This window comes from Mytilus edulis, chromosome 5 (assembly GCF_963676685.1).
Source record: "Mytilus edulis chromosome 5, xbMytEdul2.2, whole genome shotgun sequence".
NCBI classification, from domain to species: Eukaryota; Metazoa; Mollusca; class Bivalvia; order Mytilida; family Mytilidae; genus Mytilus; species Mytilus edulis.
Genome location: NC_092348.1, coordinates 50,873,485 through 50,890,772, shown reverse-complemented (window position 1 = coordinate 50,890,772; position 17,288 = coordinate 50,873,485). Strand labels below are relative to the sequence as shown.

General features: G+C 33.6%; 1 protein-coding gene across 2 annotated transcripts in view; it reads right to left on the bottom strand.

Moving 5' to 3' along the window:
• LOC139525460 (amyloid-beta precursor-like protein) overlaps nucleotides 1–15,773 on the bottom strand; it is a 52,383-nt gene extending 36,610 nt beyond the window's left edge. The window contains exons 1-3 of one of the 2 annotated variants that reach the window (XM_071320810.1): nucleotides 15,568–15,773; nucleotides 4,686–4,853; nucleotides 2,737–2,851 (exon numbers count right to left, since the gene is read on the bottom strand). In XM_071320810.1, coding sequence (XP_071176911.1) covers nucleotides 2,737–2,851; nucleotides 4,686–4,853; nucleotides 15,568–15,621 — 337 coding nt within the window. In that variant the 5' untranslated portion in view covers nucleotides 15,622–15,773. Of the gene's footprint in view, nucleotides 1–2,736; nucleotides 2,852–4,685; nucleotides 4,854–15,546 lie in introns of both variants that reach the window. The other variant, XM_071320809.1, reaches the window with a different exon arrangement.
• Between the last annotated feature and the right edge of the window lie 1,515 nt (nucleotides 15,774–17,288).

Sequence of the window (17,288 nt, the reverse complement as noted above, 5' to 3'; positions counted from 1 at the left end):
TGTCACCCTAAACATTGCACCAAGAGCATTCCCTACAGCCAGGCCATACGAATAAAAAGGATTTGCTCCACCAACGATGTTGCCAAAAAACGACTACAAGAACTTCGCGGTCACCTAAAACATCGAGGCTACAAAAGGAAAGACATTGATAAAGGTTTTTCTCGTGCTAGCAACATCAGCCGAGATGAACTTTTACAATATAAAGTCAAAAAGGTCAACAGGAGGGTGCCTTTTGTGTTGACTTACAATCCAAAATTTGACAACTTGTCTCACCTTATCCGCGAAAGTTGGAAAGATATCGAAAAACATCCTAAACTATCCAAGATCTTTCCCGAGCCACCTGTAATGGCTTTCCGCAGGCCCAAAAGCCTTAAAGACTTGCTGGTGAGAGCTGAGTTATCCTCTCAAGCAGGCTCTTCGTCAGTGGGCTCTTGTAAGGGTTGTGGAAACAAACGATGTCTGACTTGCAAACAAATACTGGATACCCAGACTTTTAACAGTCACTCCACTGGTACAGAATACACCATATTTTGCAATGTTAATTGCAAGACTACAAATGTTGTGTATCTCCTACAGTGTAAATGTGGTAAACAGTATGTAGGCGAGTCAGAACAGCCGTTTCACAAACGAATGAACGGTCATCGTAGCGACTACCAATGCAAGCCTCTTAGTCGACATTTGAGATCCCCTGGCCACACTAAGGCAGATCTCAATCGACTGACCATTACTATCATTGACCACAACTCTGCTTGGTCTAGGGAGGATAGACTTACTCGGGAAAGATTTTGGATTAGAAAATTAACAACTTTGGCACCAAATGGGATAAATGAAAAGATGTAGTTCGACACCATGCAGTGCTTCACATCTGGGTTATATTACTTATTATTACAGTCTCCGTTTCTATTTCTTTACCTTACTCATCTCTAAAATAAATCTGTTGAATATAACAATTTAAATTGCTTAATTTTTTGAGGGATGTATAAGTACCAAGCCACGTCCAACTATTTTACTTTAGTCAAAATTTGTTATTATATTTTAACGGCCGTTTGTTTTAAACATCGCAGACTCTAATGTAACTACACTACAGTTGTCAAATCTGAAATATTTAGAAATTTAGACCGTTCAGTGCTGTTTATTTGGAATTCTTATTGACGCAATCTTTCTTGTAACATCATAATATCGACACCGTTAAAGCTTTAAAATTGTGCTAGTTCACATCGCACATTATTATTTTTATTTAAAGCATATATGTGAACTCTCTGATGTAATTAGTCATATAACCTATGTCATATTCAACAAATTTTTAGAATGGTGCAAGCGTCTTAACTGATGTTCGGTTTGCCTTTTTTATTGTATAAATTTCAAGATTTAGTAAAAGTTTAATCTAAGAAGACTTAAAGATGATTCATTTAACATCAGAATCTGACTGACGAAGGATATCTGTTATCCGAAATATTTATAAATAATTACATTTATAGTTCCTTTTTATATCATTGGTGTTGTTATGTACACTTTTTAGGCGTTTATATAATTTATTTTATTGTGTACATGTATCGTTACTTGTAACGATCCAGCTCCCACGTGGGAAAAATCGTTGACTATTATTCAGACGTTTGATATATATATATATATATATATACGTCTAAACATCAACCCAACAATGTTAGATCTGTAAATTTGCTTTCGCAAATTTTTTGTTCTTCCCTCGCCGGGATTCGAACCCATGCTACTGAAATACTGTGACACCAAATCGCCTGCACTGTAGCCGTTTCAGCTAGACCACAGGACCACCTGGGCTTCACAATAATAAAGCTTTCGGTGGCCGTGTTTTACCTTTCCTCGTCAGTTTTAATCTAGCGTCGTACTACAGTACATGATATACAAGGCATGGAGATGTTATTGTTACAGATCAGCTCAATTATATATAGTAAAGGATCCTACAAATTAATGTAAGATACAGTCACAGAAAATAATTATATTTATAAGTACGTCTGAGTCAGTGACAACGTTAACTCTACAACAGATTTATCCATCGGATCACCAGCAATGAAGGTGATACATGGCTGTGTACATAATGTATATACAACTCGTCTAAACATCAACCCAACAATGTTAGATCTGTAAATTTGCTTTCGCAAATTTTTTGTTCTTCCCTCGCCGGGATTCGAACCCATGCTACTGAGATACCGTGACACCAAATCGCCTGCACTGCAGCCATCCCGCTAGACCACACGACCACCTGGGCTTATAATAGCAAATTTACAGATCTAACATTGTTGGGTTGATGTTAAGACGAGTTGTATATATAATATATATATATATATATATAATATAAAAATTAAGGATTTTAACTCAGTCAATAAGTTAAATATGGTCAATGTTATATTATACTGGGACTTTGTCCTCATTCAATATAGTCTGAACAGGTCAATATTTGAAGTATTGATCTTGTCAAAAGTCCATAATTGTAAAAGTATTCCATGAACAGGAAGCTCAAGAGCTATGAAAAAAAGCATTTTGATACAACAAATATTTTCAAAAATTCAGTTTAGCCAAGCAAGAAGCAATGTCTGAGAAAAGTGCTGAACTGATTACTTTCAAGCTGCTGACCAAATGTTTGTGTTGTACAAAGAAGGTGATTATAATATATTCAACACTCTTTGATATGGGATATAACATTCTTCTTCTTTCCAAAAATGCATTGTCATCACAGTTTTCAGGAGATAAATATCTTACCTATACATCTGTAGGGTGTAACTGCTATTTCCTCAGTTTTCCCAAATTTGTCTGGCCAATTAATTGTAACTTCATGATCTTCAACAATGTTAGTTATAGAAAAATTTTTGAACACCTGCAAGAATTGAAAATACACTTATTATCTAATTAACAGTAGAGGGATGTTAAACATGTTAAATGTGAATTCCACATGAAATGATATTCAAGATTCAAGATTCTTATGAATCTCACATGAAATTTTTCACATGATCTTTTAAAAAAATAAATGAGTTTTTTTCATGATTTTAATTGAATTTAAAAATTAAGATGTTATTTGAATTACATTATTATAAATTTTCATGTGAATTTCACGTAAAAAAAACATCATGTGATTTTCACATAAAATTCACTTGAGTTTTACATGAGATTCACGTGAAACTCACATAAATTGATTTTACATGAGTTTCAGGTATCAGTTTGTTTGAGCATTGTTGAGGTGAAATTCACGTGAATTTTATGTGAGATTCAAATGAATTTAAATTCATGTGAAATTGATGTGAGTGAAATTTGCCAGTATATATATATATATAGTCTTGAAATACAGAAAATTCCTTCTGAGACCTTGGATATTTTTTAGCCAGAAAACAGTTGACTCACCTATTAGTTTTCCTCATGTTTCTTAGCATGTGTAACTTTTGACTATTGACCATCTGACCCTTAAATTGAGAGGTCCCTTCTTTTCCTACTATTAACATGATTAACCTGATGCACTTGAATTAGTTTATCTAAACTAACAAGTGCACAGCAAAAAATCTGACACAGAAATAACTGTGAGTAATATTTCTACATTTTCAGTTTTTCCCCCTTTAAAGGATTCTCTCATATATTGGTGAGTTTTGGGAAGTGTCCATAGGATATCCTCGTAATCAAGATTCTCGGATCATTTATATGGTCCCTCTCTGGATAGGCTACCACATGACATTGTATATTTCAACAATCAAAGCACATTTGTACATTGGTAAGTAAACAATAAAAACTTTAGATTGTACTATCAAGATTGCACACGCTGAAATGTCTCACATTCCTTACTAATCATTACTAATCATTGATATTATGTTGATAGTTTTAAATATAAACATGATAAAGCTTTACTACAACCTACAACTATCACATAAACTCCAAGAAAATGAGGTCAAGGTGATATAAACCAAACAAAAAATGCATGTACATGAACACCTTACAATCATTCAATACTCTAAATATAGTTGACCTATATAGCTACTGCTTATAGTTTCTAAGAAACAGACTTAACCAAGAAAACTACACGTAAACATTGGCAAATGAACAATGAAAATAAGGTCAAGATCAGATGAACCATGCCAGACAGACATGTACAGCAGAATATCATCTGACGGACATGAGGACCTTGCAAGGTAGGCACATGCCAAATATAGTTTTCCTTTTACTCATAATAAGAGAGAAATTAACATTTTTTTCAAATAGTCACTGAACCATGAAAATGAGGTCAAGGACACTGGACATATGACAGACGGAAACTTCGTAACTTGAGGCATCTATATACAAAGTATGAAGCATACAGGTCTTCCACCTTCTTAAATATTTTTAAAGTTTTTAAGAAGTTAGCTAGTTAACACCGCCGCCACCGCATCATTATCCCTATGTTGAGTTTTGTAGGGTGAGTTTTTGTTTGATGACTATACAATTTTCATTGTTGAAACTGTACAGTGACCTTTAATTGCTTTTGTCATTTCAGCTCTGGTGAACAATTCATTTGCATCATACCATATCTCCTTATTTTGATAATGTGTAGTATAGCAGTTGTCAGTTATTTGTAAACCACAAGACAAATTAGTCATATCAACATGTACATTCTTGGGATAGTTGTCTTGTATCGGCATATTGAAGAAATAATTTTTCCATTTGATCTGGAAGTAATTAACATTACTCACACTTTGACAGTATTTAAGAATGTCTAGTTTATCCTCTTTACAGTCTGTATTGATATCCTTCTGCCACCCTGTGCTTGTTTTGTGCATTGCTGGTCTTCCACATTTAAATGCAACAGATGGAACAAATTTTGATGCAGGTATATCATTATCAATATTAGCTGCAAGTGCCTGAAAGATTCACAAAAAGAAATTATCAATTTTAAAAATATAAACAAACATGTATTTTTATTATCTATGAGTTTTCCAATAAAATTGGGAAAACAAGATATCCTAGATGAAAGTTTTAGTGTGCATAGTTATACATTTATGTCAAAAATTATCTTTTTCGCAAAAAATAATAATAACAGAACAGTACCACAATCATTTTTGTACCAGTATGTAATACATAGGTAAATTTCATCAAATTCAGTGTGAATTGACCCCCCCCCCCAAAAAAAAAATAGTGTTTAACCACCTCCTCCAATTTTTTGGCCCAAAAAAAATATGAAAGAAATTTTCTTTCTAATTTCTGAAATCTTGAGGAGAAAACATTGTCCCACAACCACACAATCACCCCCCTCCCTTTTTGCAGAAAAAAATTCTTTCACACAATATATGGTCATAAATATCTCAATTCAAATTTCCAATGCAGTTTGCAACCATAGTTACAAAAAGTACCCATTTAAATACATTATATAACATGTATAAGTTTCAACATAGAACCAAATGCTCTGCAGGGCACATCTTTATACAACCGCAGAGGTTGAACCCTGAAAAGTTGGGGCAAGTATGGACACAACATTCAAGCTGGATTCAGCTCTAAATTTGGATTGTGATTAAACAGTTGACACAGCATAGGTTTCTGACACAGAATGAAGGTGGTCTAATGAACTTAAAATAAAAAAAAAAATTTTGCCTTTGAGCAATTAACTTTGCTGTGGAATATTAATCCTCTCTTTCTTTTTATTTCTAAAATCTGAATTGAGAAAAATTGAACCCCCCCCCCCCCCCCCCAATTTTTTTTCACATCCCCCTTTCCCTTATTTCAAAACTGATCTCAATTCAAATTTCTAATAGAGTTTGCAACAATAACTACTCATTTAAACAGATCATAAAATAGTAAAATGTCAAAAAAGTGTATGTAATCACTGAATGGTAAAGATTGTTTTAATTTATTAGTTGGTAGTTAAAGTGAATATACATTGTATATTGTATAAAGCAATGATTTAAGTTGATTCAACTACTATTCTGGACAAAGAAAGATAACTCCAATTTTCAAAGAATATTTCATAAAGCGTTGGTTTAAGGTGATAAACAAAAAACCATTTATATTGGCAAATGTTCAATGAAGTTCATTAAACTAAGTTACATGTATTGGCAAATTTCCAATGGAATTTATTAATAATAAAGTTTTTGGCAAATTTCCAATATACTTTAACAGCAGTTTAGGTGAGATATTCTAATGAGTTTCAATTTCCAACCTAACACTGCTTTTAAATTATTTTTTGTGCTTAAGTAAATGTACATTAACCTGGAAACCCTTTTCCCCACCTTTTTTGCACCTTATTCCTTAACAGTTTGAGCCATAACTCCCAAAGACACTTCTTACCATCCCTTTGTGGTATTCCAATATCCAAAATCTAAATACATGGTTAGATTCAGCATATCAAAGAACCCCAAGAATTCAATTTTTGATGAAATCAAATAAAGTTCAATTTTGGACCCTTTAGACCTCACTGTGGACCAATTTGATAACCGAGCCCAAATATCATAAATCTAAATACATGGTTAGATTCGTCATATCTATTAACCCATATATTCAATTTTTTGTTGAAATTGAAACAAAAAAAAGTTTAATTTTGGACCCCTATTTGGACCAACTTGAAAACTGGGCCCATAATAAAACCAGGTGCTCCGCAGGGCGCAGCTTTATACGACCGCAGAGGTCGAACCCTGAACAGTTGGGGCAAGGATGGACAAAACATTCAAGCGTGATACAGCTCTGAATTTGGATTGTGATCAAATTTTTGACATTACATGGGTTTTTTTACACAAAACAAATGTCAAGATTTTACAAATCAATTAAAGATTTCTTCTTATTTAAATCTAAAATTAAATAGTTGACACAGCATAGGTTTCTGACACAGAATGAATGTGGTCTAATGAACTTAAAAGTTTTTTTTTGCCTTTGAGCAATTCACTATGCTGTTGAATATTAATCCTCTCAAAAAAATGTTTGAAGAAATTTTCTTTTTATTTATGAAATCTGAAATGAGAAAAATTTAACCCCCCCCCCTTTTTTTCACATCCCCGTTTCCCTTTTTCCAAAACTGATATCAATTCAAATTTCTAATGGAGTTTGCAACAATAACTACTCTTTTAAATACATCATAAAATATTAAAATGTAAAATAAAGTGCTTGTTATCACTGAATGGTAAAGATTGGTTGGTAGTAAAAGTGAATATACATTGTTTATTGTATAAAACAATAAAAAAAACTTCATCAGCAACATTTTATATTGGCAAATTTCCAATGAAGTTATTTACATAAAGTTATTGGCAAATAAAAATAGAAAATGACATCATAGTCATGTCTGGCAAATTTCCAACATACATTATCTAAAACATTTTAGATAAGATAAGGAAAAAAAGCTTCATCAGCAACATTTTATATTGGCAAATTTCCAATGAAGTTATTTACATAAAGTTATTGGCAAATAAAAATAGAAAATGACATCATAGTCATGTCTGGCAAATTTCCAACATATATTATCAACTACTATTCTATACAAAGAAAGATAACTCCAATTGAAAATTAATTGCTATTGCACAATATTGTGCAATTAGATATTTCTTGCTATTGTGCAATACTGTGCAATTGAAAATTTCTTGCTATTGCACAATACTTGATATGGAATCCTGATTTGGACCAACTTGAAAACTGGGCCCATAATCAAAAATCAAAGTACATATTTAGATAAAGCATATCAAATAAGCCCAAGAATTTAATTTTTGTTAAAATCAAACTTAGTTTAATTTGGACCCTTTGGACCTTAATGTAGACCAATTTGAAAACTGGACCAAAAATTAAGAATCTACATACACAGTTAGATTTGGCATATCAAAGAACCCATTTATTCAATTTTTGAAGAAATCAAACAAAGTTTAATTTTGGACCCCCATTTGGACCAACTTGAAAACTAGGCCAATAATTAAAAATCTAAGTACATTTTTAAATTCAGCATATCAAAGAACCCCAAGGATTCAATTTTTGTTAAAATCAAACTAAGTTTAATTTTGGACCCTTTGGACCTTAATGTAGACCAATTTGAAAACGGGACCAAAAATTAAGAATCTACATACATAGTTAGATTCGGCATATCAAAGAACCCCAATTATTCAATTTTTGATGAAATCACACAAAGTTCAATTTTGGACCCTTTGGGCCCCTTATTCCTAAACTGTTAGGACCAAAACTCCCAAAATCAAACCCATACTAAAGTTATGGTGCAAAAACCAAAAATAATGCTTAATAGGGCCCCTTTTTGGCCCCTAATTCATAAACTGTTGTGACCTCAACTCCAAAAATCAATCCCAACCTTCCTTTTGTGGTCATAAACCTTGTGCTAAAATTTCATTGATTTCTATTTACTTATACTAAAGTTATTGTGCGAAAACCAAGAATAATGCTTATTTGGGCCCTTTTTTGGCCCTTAATTCCTAAACTGTTGGAACCAAAACCCCCAAAATCAATCCCAACCTTCCTTTTGTGGTCATAAACCTTGTGTCAAAATTTCATAGATTTCTATTCACTTAAACTAAAGTTATAGTGCGAAAACCAAGAAAATGCTTCTTTGGGCCCTTTTTGGCCCCTAATTCCTAAAATGTTGGGACCAAAACTCCCAAAATCAATACCAACCTTCCTTTTGTGGTCATAAACCTTGTGTTAAAATTTCATAGATTTCCATTCACTTTTACTAAAGTTAAGAGTGCGAAAACTAAAAGTATTCGGACGCCGGACGACGACGACGACGACGACGACGACGCCGACGCCAACATGATAGCAATATACAACGAAAAATTTTGCGGTCGTATAAAAAACTAAGTACATGTTTAGATTCAGCATATCAAAGAACCCCAAGAGTTCATTTTTTGTCAAAATCAAACTAAGTTTAATTTTGGACCCTTTGGACCTTATATTTTAATGTAGACCAATTTGAAAACAGAACCAAAAATTAAGAATCTAAATACACGGTTAGATTCGGCATATCAAAGAACCCCAATAGTTCAATATTTGATGAAATCAAACAAAGTTTAATTTTGGACCCTTTTGTCCCCTAATTCCTAAACTGTTGGGACCAAAACTCCTAAAATTAATCCCAACCTTCCTTTTGTGGTCATAAACCTTGAGTTAAAATTTCATAGATTTCTATTTACTTATACTCAAGTTAGAGTGCGAAAACCAAATGTCTTTGGATGAAGAAAAAACAAGAAAAATACTTATCTAGGACCTTTTTTTGGGCCCCTAATTCCTAAACTGTAGGGACCAAAACTCCTGAAAATCATTCCCAACCTTCCTTTTGTGGTCATAAACCTTATGTTAAAATTACATAGATTTCTGTTTACTTATACTAAAGGTACATGTATTGTGCGAAAACCAAGAAAAATGCTTATTTTGGCCCCTAATTCCTAAACTGTTGGGACCAAAACTCCCAAAATCAATCCCAACCTTCCTTTCATGGTCATAACCCTTGTGTTTAAATTTCACCGATTTCTATTTACTTATACTCAAGTTAGAGTGGGAAAACCAAATGTCTTTGGACAAAGATGACGACGACGTCAACGTCATACAAATATATGACCAAAAAATTTTCAATTTTTGCGGTCCATGAACTAGTGCACTTATTGTTTAGAGGCAAGCTGAAGCCCTCTTCTGATTGCGAAATTTTCTAGCGGTTCAAGACCCATTGTAGGCCTTTGGCTGTTTTTTGCTCTCTGGTTGGGTTGTTGTCTCTTTGACATATTACCCACTTCCATTCTCAATTTTGTATCATCACACATACATTTGTATTGGAAGATTCTTAACAGGTGTCGTATTCACATGCAATTGTGAATATTTAGATATACATGTACATTGTATGATCATTGATGATATCAAGCTTAAGCAATAAATTAATTTTATTGACAATTCTACCTTTGCTTTTGACACAAGTTCAGTTAATTTTTTACTTTACAACAGAATATAATGACTGAGCATGCTGAGTGTCAGCTCTTAAAAGAAGGGTTGGTCAGGTAACTGCAAACAGGTCAGGTAACTGCAAACAGACGTATATTTATTTTTGTGCTTAAATATTTTTAATTGTGATATTTTAAACTAGATTACTGTCTATTTCATTAGTATGCAGCATGATGTCTATAAAGAACAATAGGCTGAAATAAAGCTTTCGTAGACCATATATTGAGTGCATTTAAATAAGTTGGTATGAAATAACTATATATTCATCAGTCAGGGGACTTACTTAAATAAATGATTTTTAAATCACTTATTTAAGTAGCAAATTCAAAGTTTTGTCACAAATTGTGATTTTGTAGTTTTACCAAAATTTTAAACACAGGTTTAAATAATATCTTTTTATTAGTATAATTAAAAACTAGCGCTCACCTTGGTCTATGTGAATATTAAACAAAGGAAGCAGATGGATTCATGACAAAATTGTGTTTTGGTGATGGTGATGCGTTTGTAAGTCTTACTTTACTGAACATTCTTGCTGCTTACAGTTATCTCTATCTATAATGAACTTGGCCCAGTAGTTTCAGTGGAAAATGTTAGTAAAAATTTACAAATTTTATAAAAATTGTTAAAAATTGACTTTAAAGGACAATAACTCCTTAGGGGGTCAATTGACCATTTCAGTCATGTTGAATTATTTGTAAATCTTACTTTGCTGTACATTATTGCTGTTAACAGTTTATCTCTATCTATAATAATATTCAAGATAATAACCCAAAACAGTAAAATTTCCTTAAAATTACCAATTTAGGGGCAGCAACCCAACAACGAGTTGTCCGATTCATCTGAAAATTTCAGGGCAGATAGTTCTTGACCTGATAAACAATTTTACCCTGTCAGATTTGCTCTAAATGCTTTGGTTTTTGAGTTATAAGCAAAAAACTGCATTTTACCCCCATGTTGGGCCAGGTGAGCTAAAAATGACCTTTTTGCTTCTTTTTCAAAAGTAGCAAGGTTTAAGCCTTTAATGCTATCATTTAACTGCAAATTCTATTTTAGTTGAAACCAGATGCTCCGCAGGGCACAGCTTTATACAACCGCAGAGGTTGAACCCTGAACGTTTGGGGCAAGTATATGGACACAACATTCAAGCTGGATACAGCTCTAAATTTGGATTGTGATTAAATAGTTGACACAGCATAGGTTTCTGACACAGAATGAATGTATTATCATGGTCTAATGAACTTAAAATATTTGTTTTGCCTTTCAGCAATTCACTTAGATGCTGTTGAATATTAATCCTCTCAAAAAAATGTTTGAAGAAATTTTCTTTTTATTTAATGAAATCTGAAATGAGAAAAATTTAACCCCCCCCCCCCCCCCCCATTTTTTTTCACATCCCCCTTTCCCTTTTTCCAAAACTGATCTCATTTCAAATTTCTAATGGAGTTTGCAACAATAACTACTCATTTAAATACATCATAAAATATTAAAATGTAACAAAAGGTGCTTGTTATCACTGAATGGTAAAGATTGTTATAATTTATCAGTTGGTAGTAAAAGTGAATATACATTGTATATTGTATAAAACAATGATTTAAGTTGACTCAACTACTATTCTGGACAAAAAAAGATAACTCCAATCAATTGAAAAATTTCTTGCTATTGCACAGTATTGTGCAATTAGATATTTCTGGCTATTTTGCAATACTGTGCAATTGAAAATATTTGCTATTGCACAATACTGTGCAATTGAAGATTTCTTGCTATTGCGCAATATTGAGCAATTGAAAATTTCTTGCTATTGCACAATACTGTGCAATTGAAGATTTCTTGTTATTGCTGAATACTGTGCAATTGAAAATTTCTTGCTATTGCATTTTGGATCCTGATTTGAACCAACTTGAAAACTGGGCCCATAAACAAAAATCTAAGTACATGTTTAGATTCAGCATATCAAAAAAGCCCAAGAATTCAATTTTTGTTAACATCAAATTTAGTTTAATTTTGGACCCTTTGGACTTTAATGTAGACCAATTTGAAAACGGGACCAAAAATTAAGAATCTACATACACAGTTAGAAATGGCATATCAAAGAACCCCAATTATTCAATTTTTGATGAAATCAAACAAAGTTTAATTTAGGACCCTGATTTGGACCAACTTGAAAACTGGGCCCATAATCAAAAATCTAAGTGCATTTTTAGATTCAATATTAAAGAACCCCAAGGATTCAATTTTTGTTAAAATCAAACTAAGTTTAATTTTGGACCCTTTGGACCTTAATGTAGACCAATTGGAAAACGGGACCAAAAATTAAGAATCTACATACACAGTTAGATTTGGCATATCAAAGAACCCCAATGATTCAATTTTTGATGAAATCAAACAAAGTTCAATTTTGGACCCTTTGAGCCCCTTATTCCTAAACTGTTGAGACCAAAATTCCCAAAATCAAACCAAACCTTCCTTTTATGGTCATAAACCTTGTGTTTAAATTTCATAGATTTCTATTTACTTATACTTAAGTTATGGTGTGAAAACCAAGAATAATGCTTATTTGGGCCCCTTTTTGGCCCCTAATTCCTAAACTGTTGGGACCTCAACTCCCAAAATCAATCCCAACCTTCCTTTTGTGGTCATAAACCTTGTCATTGATTTCTATTCACTTTTACTAAAGTTAGAGTGCGAAAACTAAAAGTATTCGGACGACGACGACAATGCAGACGACGACGCCAACGTGATAGCAATATACGACGAAAAATAAAATTTTTTGCGGTCGTATAAAAATGCTATAATAATGGCTTTACATAATGAACTGATACTTTTCTAACAGATTTTCCCCAGCAGTGGCAGTATTTTTCCTGTTAAGTTCAAGGTTTCATCTTTCAGATTATGTAATAAAATTCTCCTGTTCGCTGATAAAAATTTCACTGTTTTCGGGGGGGTGTTGAAATTAGTGGGGGTTATTAAAATAATGATACTTAAAGAAGTGATATTTGGGAAGTAAATTGAGGAACAAATGTATGATACTTAGGCCTAAAAAAAAAAATGTTGTGTTTTCGGTCACACGACCGACCGTCCTTCAGACCCCCCCGACTCAAAAGTTTTTAAAGCTGATGTGGGAATAAAAATAATTTTTATACCTGCCGACCGTTTTTTCTGAAAGAAAATAAAAAATTCTAAGTCCCTCGATCTTTTTATCGCCCCAAAAGAAAACAACGCTAATTTTAAACTTGAGGCTTATTTTTAGAATGTACTTGAAAGTGGAATCTTCTTGGCTAATTATATATGCGGGAGCATGCACAGTAGTTATTTTCATTTGTCAGTGTTTGAACATGGCAACACAACGCGCCCTATTCAATGTTCAACGTGGAAAGTATGACCATTTCGCGGAGAAAAAAATATTTCTAAATTTTACAGAAAGTAACACCTTTTTTTACATTAGCAATGAAATTCATCCAATGTCTAACATCGAAAAAAATACACAACACAAATTTTGTGCTCGGCCACTGGCAAAAATGACTGGGGATTGATGACAATAACACAACTGTTGGAACAATGCAATCTTTTGGAATTAAATTTATCAAATTTTCATGCAAGACCCTTCTTCAAAATGTACATGATATTAATCCATCTGAAACTGGTCAGCCAATCAACGCTTTAGACATTCTGATGAAAAGCCACAGATGCTTTGCCAAAAGAAAGTGTCCTGCCAGGTACAGTGTATATAATATATTTGTCTATCTGTAGGTTTGGGATGATGTGTGGTTCATGTTCCTATAAATGAATCTGCCCCACATCTTCTCAATTTCTTTCTCTGACAATCCCAAACTTTTGGTCCTGAAATAGGGGAATTGGGTTTAAAAAGCTAATTTCCTAGGGGAAGTGCTGCCCAAATTTTTTTTAGGTTTGGACTTAGTTTTTTTTCAGGGGTATTTTAAAAGGGGGTAAACTAAAAGTTATTTCAGGGGGATTTTAAAAGGGGTAAACTAAAAGTTACATTGTATCTCGAGGAGATTTTTAAAGTAGGTAATCAATCTCTTTCTATTAAATCCCAAACTAGTGTCCATGCCTTTAAACAAAACCGAGACAGCAATGAGGCATAATATTATAAAAAAAAACAAAAAAACCTACCTACAGTCCCTTCAAATTTCAAGGGGGTGATCGGAAACACAAGATTATTTTTTTAGGCCTTTAAGGCCAAAAAAAAATATATGTCTGTTTCCTGCTGCCAAGGCAAAAAAATCAGGGTCGGTAGGTCAGGATTTTTTTTTTGTTTTTTTTTTTTGCACTCCCTGTCAGATTTGCAGATGGTTAAATGTCATGGTTAGTTAGGGTCCTGTACCCTAAAATCATTTAATCTCTTTAATAAAGCTTTAATTGAATAATCCTCCCAGTGCCGACATTTTTTTAACCTTAATTGTATCACATTTGTGCTGGGAGCAGCCATTTTGATTGTTTGGGTATAGTAAAATATGCATCTGGATCGGACCGGAAACGAATTTTTCCGGACATGAAACGATTTTTTTCCAGAATTGAATAAATAGATCTAGGGTCGGGGGGCTTTGAGTCAGGGTCGGTCGGGAAACAGGAAACAGACATATATTTTTTTTTGGCCTAACCAGTGGCTGATCCAGAACTTTTCTTAAGGGGGGGGCACTGACTGACCTAAGGGGGGACCGCTCCAGTCATGCTTCAATGATTCACTATATAATCAACCAAATTTTTCCCATGAAAGGCCCCCCTGGATCCGCCTATGTAAACAAGTAATTTTTATGTCATTATCCTAGATTCAGTACAAGGTCATCACCTGAAATGACCTGGTCATCCTATCAACACAGATGTTGGTTCTGATAATTTTAGAAACATAATTAGTCCTGGACCATTACCATTCTATATTTAAAGCTACATATGTACAATGTAATTAAATCACTTCTTCTAGTGATTTACAATTTGTACTACTTAAATAGGTGATTATTAAAGAAAGACAACTCTCACTTCCAACCTTTGTGGAAATAATGTTACTTGAATCAGTGATTTAGAAAATCACTCATTTAAGTAAGTCCCCTGACTGTTTATGAATATCCAATTCTTATCCTAAGGACTGAACACAACTTGTCTCTTGATGTTTCTTGGTTTTCATGCTGTTGCTGAAAGTAGTTTCTGCTGGTACTATTAAACAATATTACTGTTACTGTTAGTCACAGGCGCTAGCTATAAGTGGATCCAGGGGGAGGGGGCGGGGCATCCCCTTTCGTGGGAAAAATTTGGTTGATTATATAGGGAATCATTGAAGCATGACTGGAGCGGGCTCCCCTTAGGTCGGTCAGCACCCCCCCCCCCCCCCCCCTTAAGAAAAATTCTGGATCCGCCACTGCTAGGTGTAGTATATGTATTTCCAATAAGATGCTCAAAAATATCACTCAAAAACCTTTTGTGACATTTTTTTTACCACAAATTGGTTATCTGCACTATATGTCAAATGGTGGATTATAATTTGAGGTATAATCCGCCAATTAACGGGTATTTTCTTGCGCTGTTAACGTGTATTTCAGGTCAATAAGAATCTTGTCTGGACCCTGAGAGTGCAGCATAAATCCTGCATAATTTTGACATGTCATTTGAGGGATAAAAACGAAAGAGAATTACCTCAATGTATGCAAGACTGACCTTTGTAAGTACAACGAACAATATGAACACTGATTGACCGTTTACAGTCCGCATTTTCACTGGTAAATGTATAAATTCCTCTGATATTTTTACTAACAATGACAAATATGTCTGGTAGATGACATGACGTCATTCATTCATTAATTCTGGAAAGGTGCTTATGGTTGGTCTAAATTTTGTATCTTATTTTCATAACTAGTTGCCGACAGACGAACGACACACTGAGAACGAAATCGTTAAACATTGTACCAATACTTTCATCTAAGTAACCTCTGCTGATTCCGATACCCTCCAGTAACGATACAATCGGTTGGTGTTCTACTACGGGTGTTGTTTTCGAACATTAATTAATCAATGAGGGTCTCACGGTCGATATGTGCTGAACGTAAGTCCGTGTTACACCTGAGTCTCAGGTTACACTAAAGACCTAAAGGTAAATAAATCAAGGACAGATAAAAAATATTCGGCACACCTCCGCGGGTAAGACATGGTATCGGGTCCATTCGCCCTAATAACATATTCGCCCTGTGTCCGTTCACCCTGGGTTAGTTCGCCCTACTTTAAAAAAAGAAATATCGATATTAAAGGGAAACTTTATTATGTCCATTCTGTATAAAAATTCTCAAATTTATAGATATTAAAGTTTTATTCCGCTAGATAACAGATCACCATCGATTTTAAATTTTGAGTATCAATTCTCTGCGTTCCGCCATTTTGTCATCTTCTACGATTAAAAATCACGATATGTCTATAAACCACAAAGAACTAAAACTACAGTAACCGATGTAGTCGTAATTGCGTGTCGAAATCTTGTCAATCGTACTGTTGTTTTATCTGACTAATTAACTTGATACGGAAAATGTTCTTATTGTTTTTTAAATAACCATAGTCTGTTATTTTTAAACTGTTAATATTGGAATTAGTTAAAAAAAAAATCAAAGTTCAAATCTTAAATAAGTGTTCCGTGAATTTTTTTTTCGAAAATCTTATTCCGGTTGATAATTCTTTACTGTAATAAACTTTATTCAAATAAATTCGGATCGTCCCTCATCTGGTCACCAGCATGGCTAAAGGTATTACTCCCAAAGGTATTGTGAGGGGTGTGAGGTGACACGTCCAGGTATTCAAGCGATTTCCTGTCGGGCTTGCAAGTTCATGCATCGTTTCACTTCTGTAGGTATTGATCAGTGTACACGGCCGATAACTTATAACTTTCCATTTTGAACTATCAGGTGTATAATATACATCTCTGTCTTGCGTGTCCGAAAGTGATATAATCACTAGTCATTACTTAACTCATACCGTGACGCTTGTTTATAAATAACATTTCTGGTGTAAAGAATATTTTTATAAAAATATAAATAATACCCCAAAAAAAAGAAAAATTGAAGAAATAAAAATCTATTTACATATTTTTTCCGAGGGTTAATTTGGGAAAATGTAATATATACTCGTTGTCAATAGTAAAGGACAGATTGGGACATACCATAAATATTTAAATTTATTTAAAAAATGTACGCACTTGTCGACGATTCGTTTATACGCCTGGATAGAAAGTTACGGAACTATAGCGCAATTTAAAATATATACATGTATACATTGAACATAAGAAAGAAACATACATTTTGTGTAAATTGGGGTAAAAGTTGTGTAAATAGACTAGTCCACGTATGCCATCAGTATGTAATCAACGAATTCGATAGACTATTGTATACCAAAAG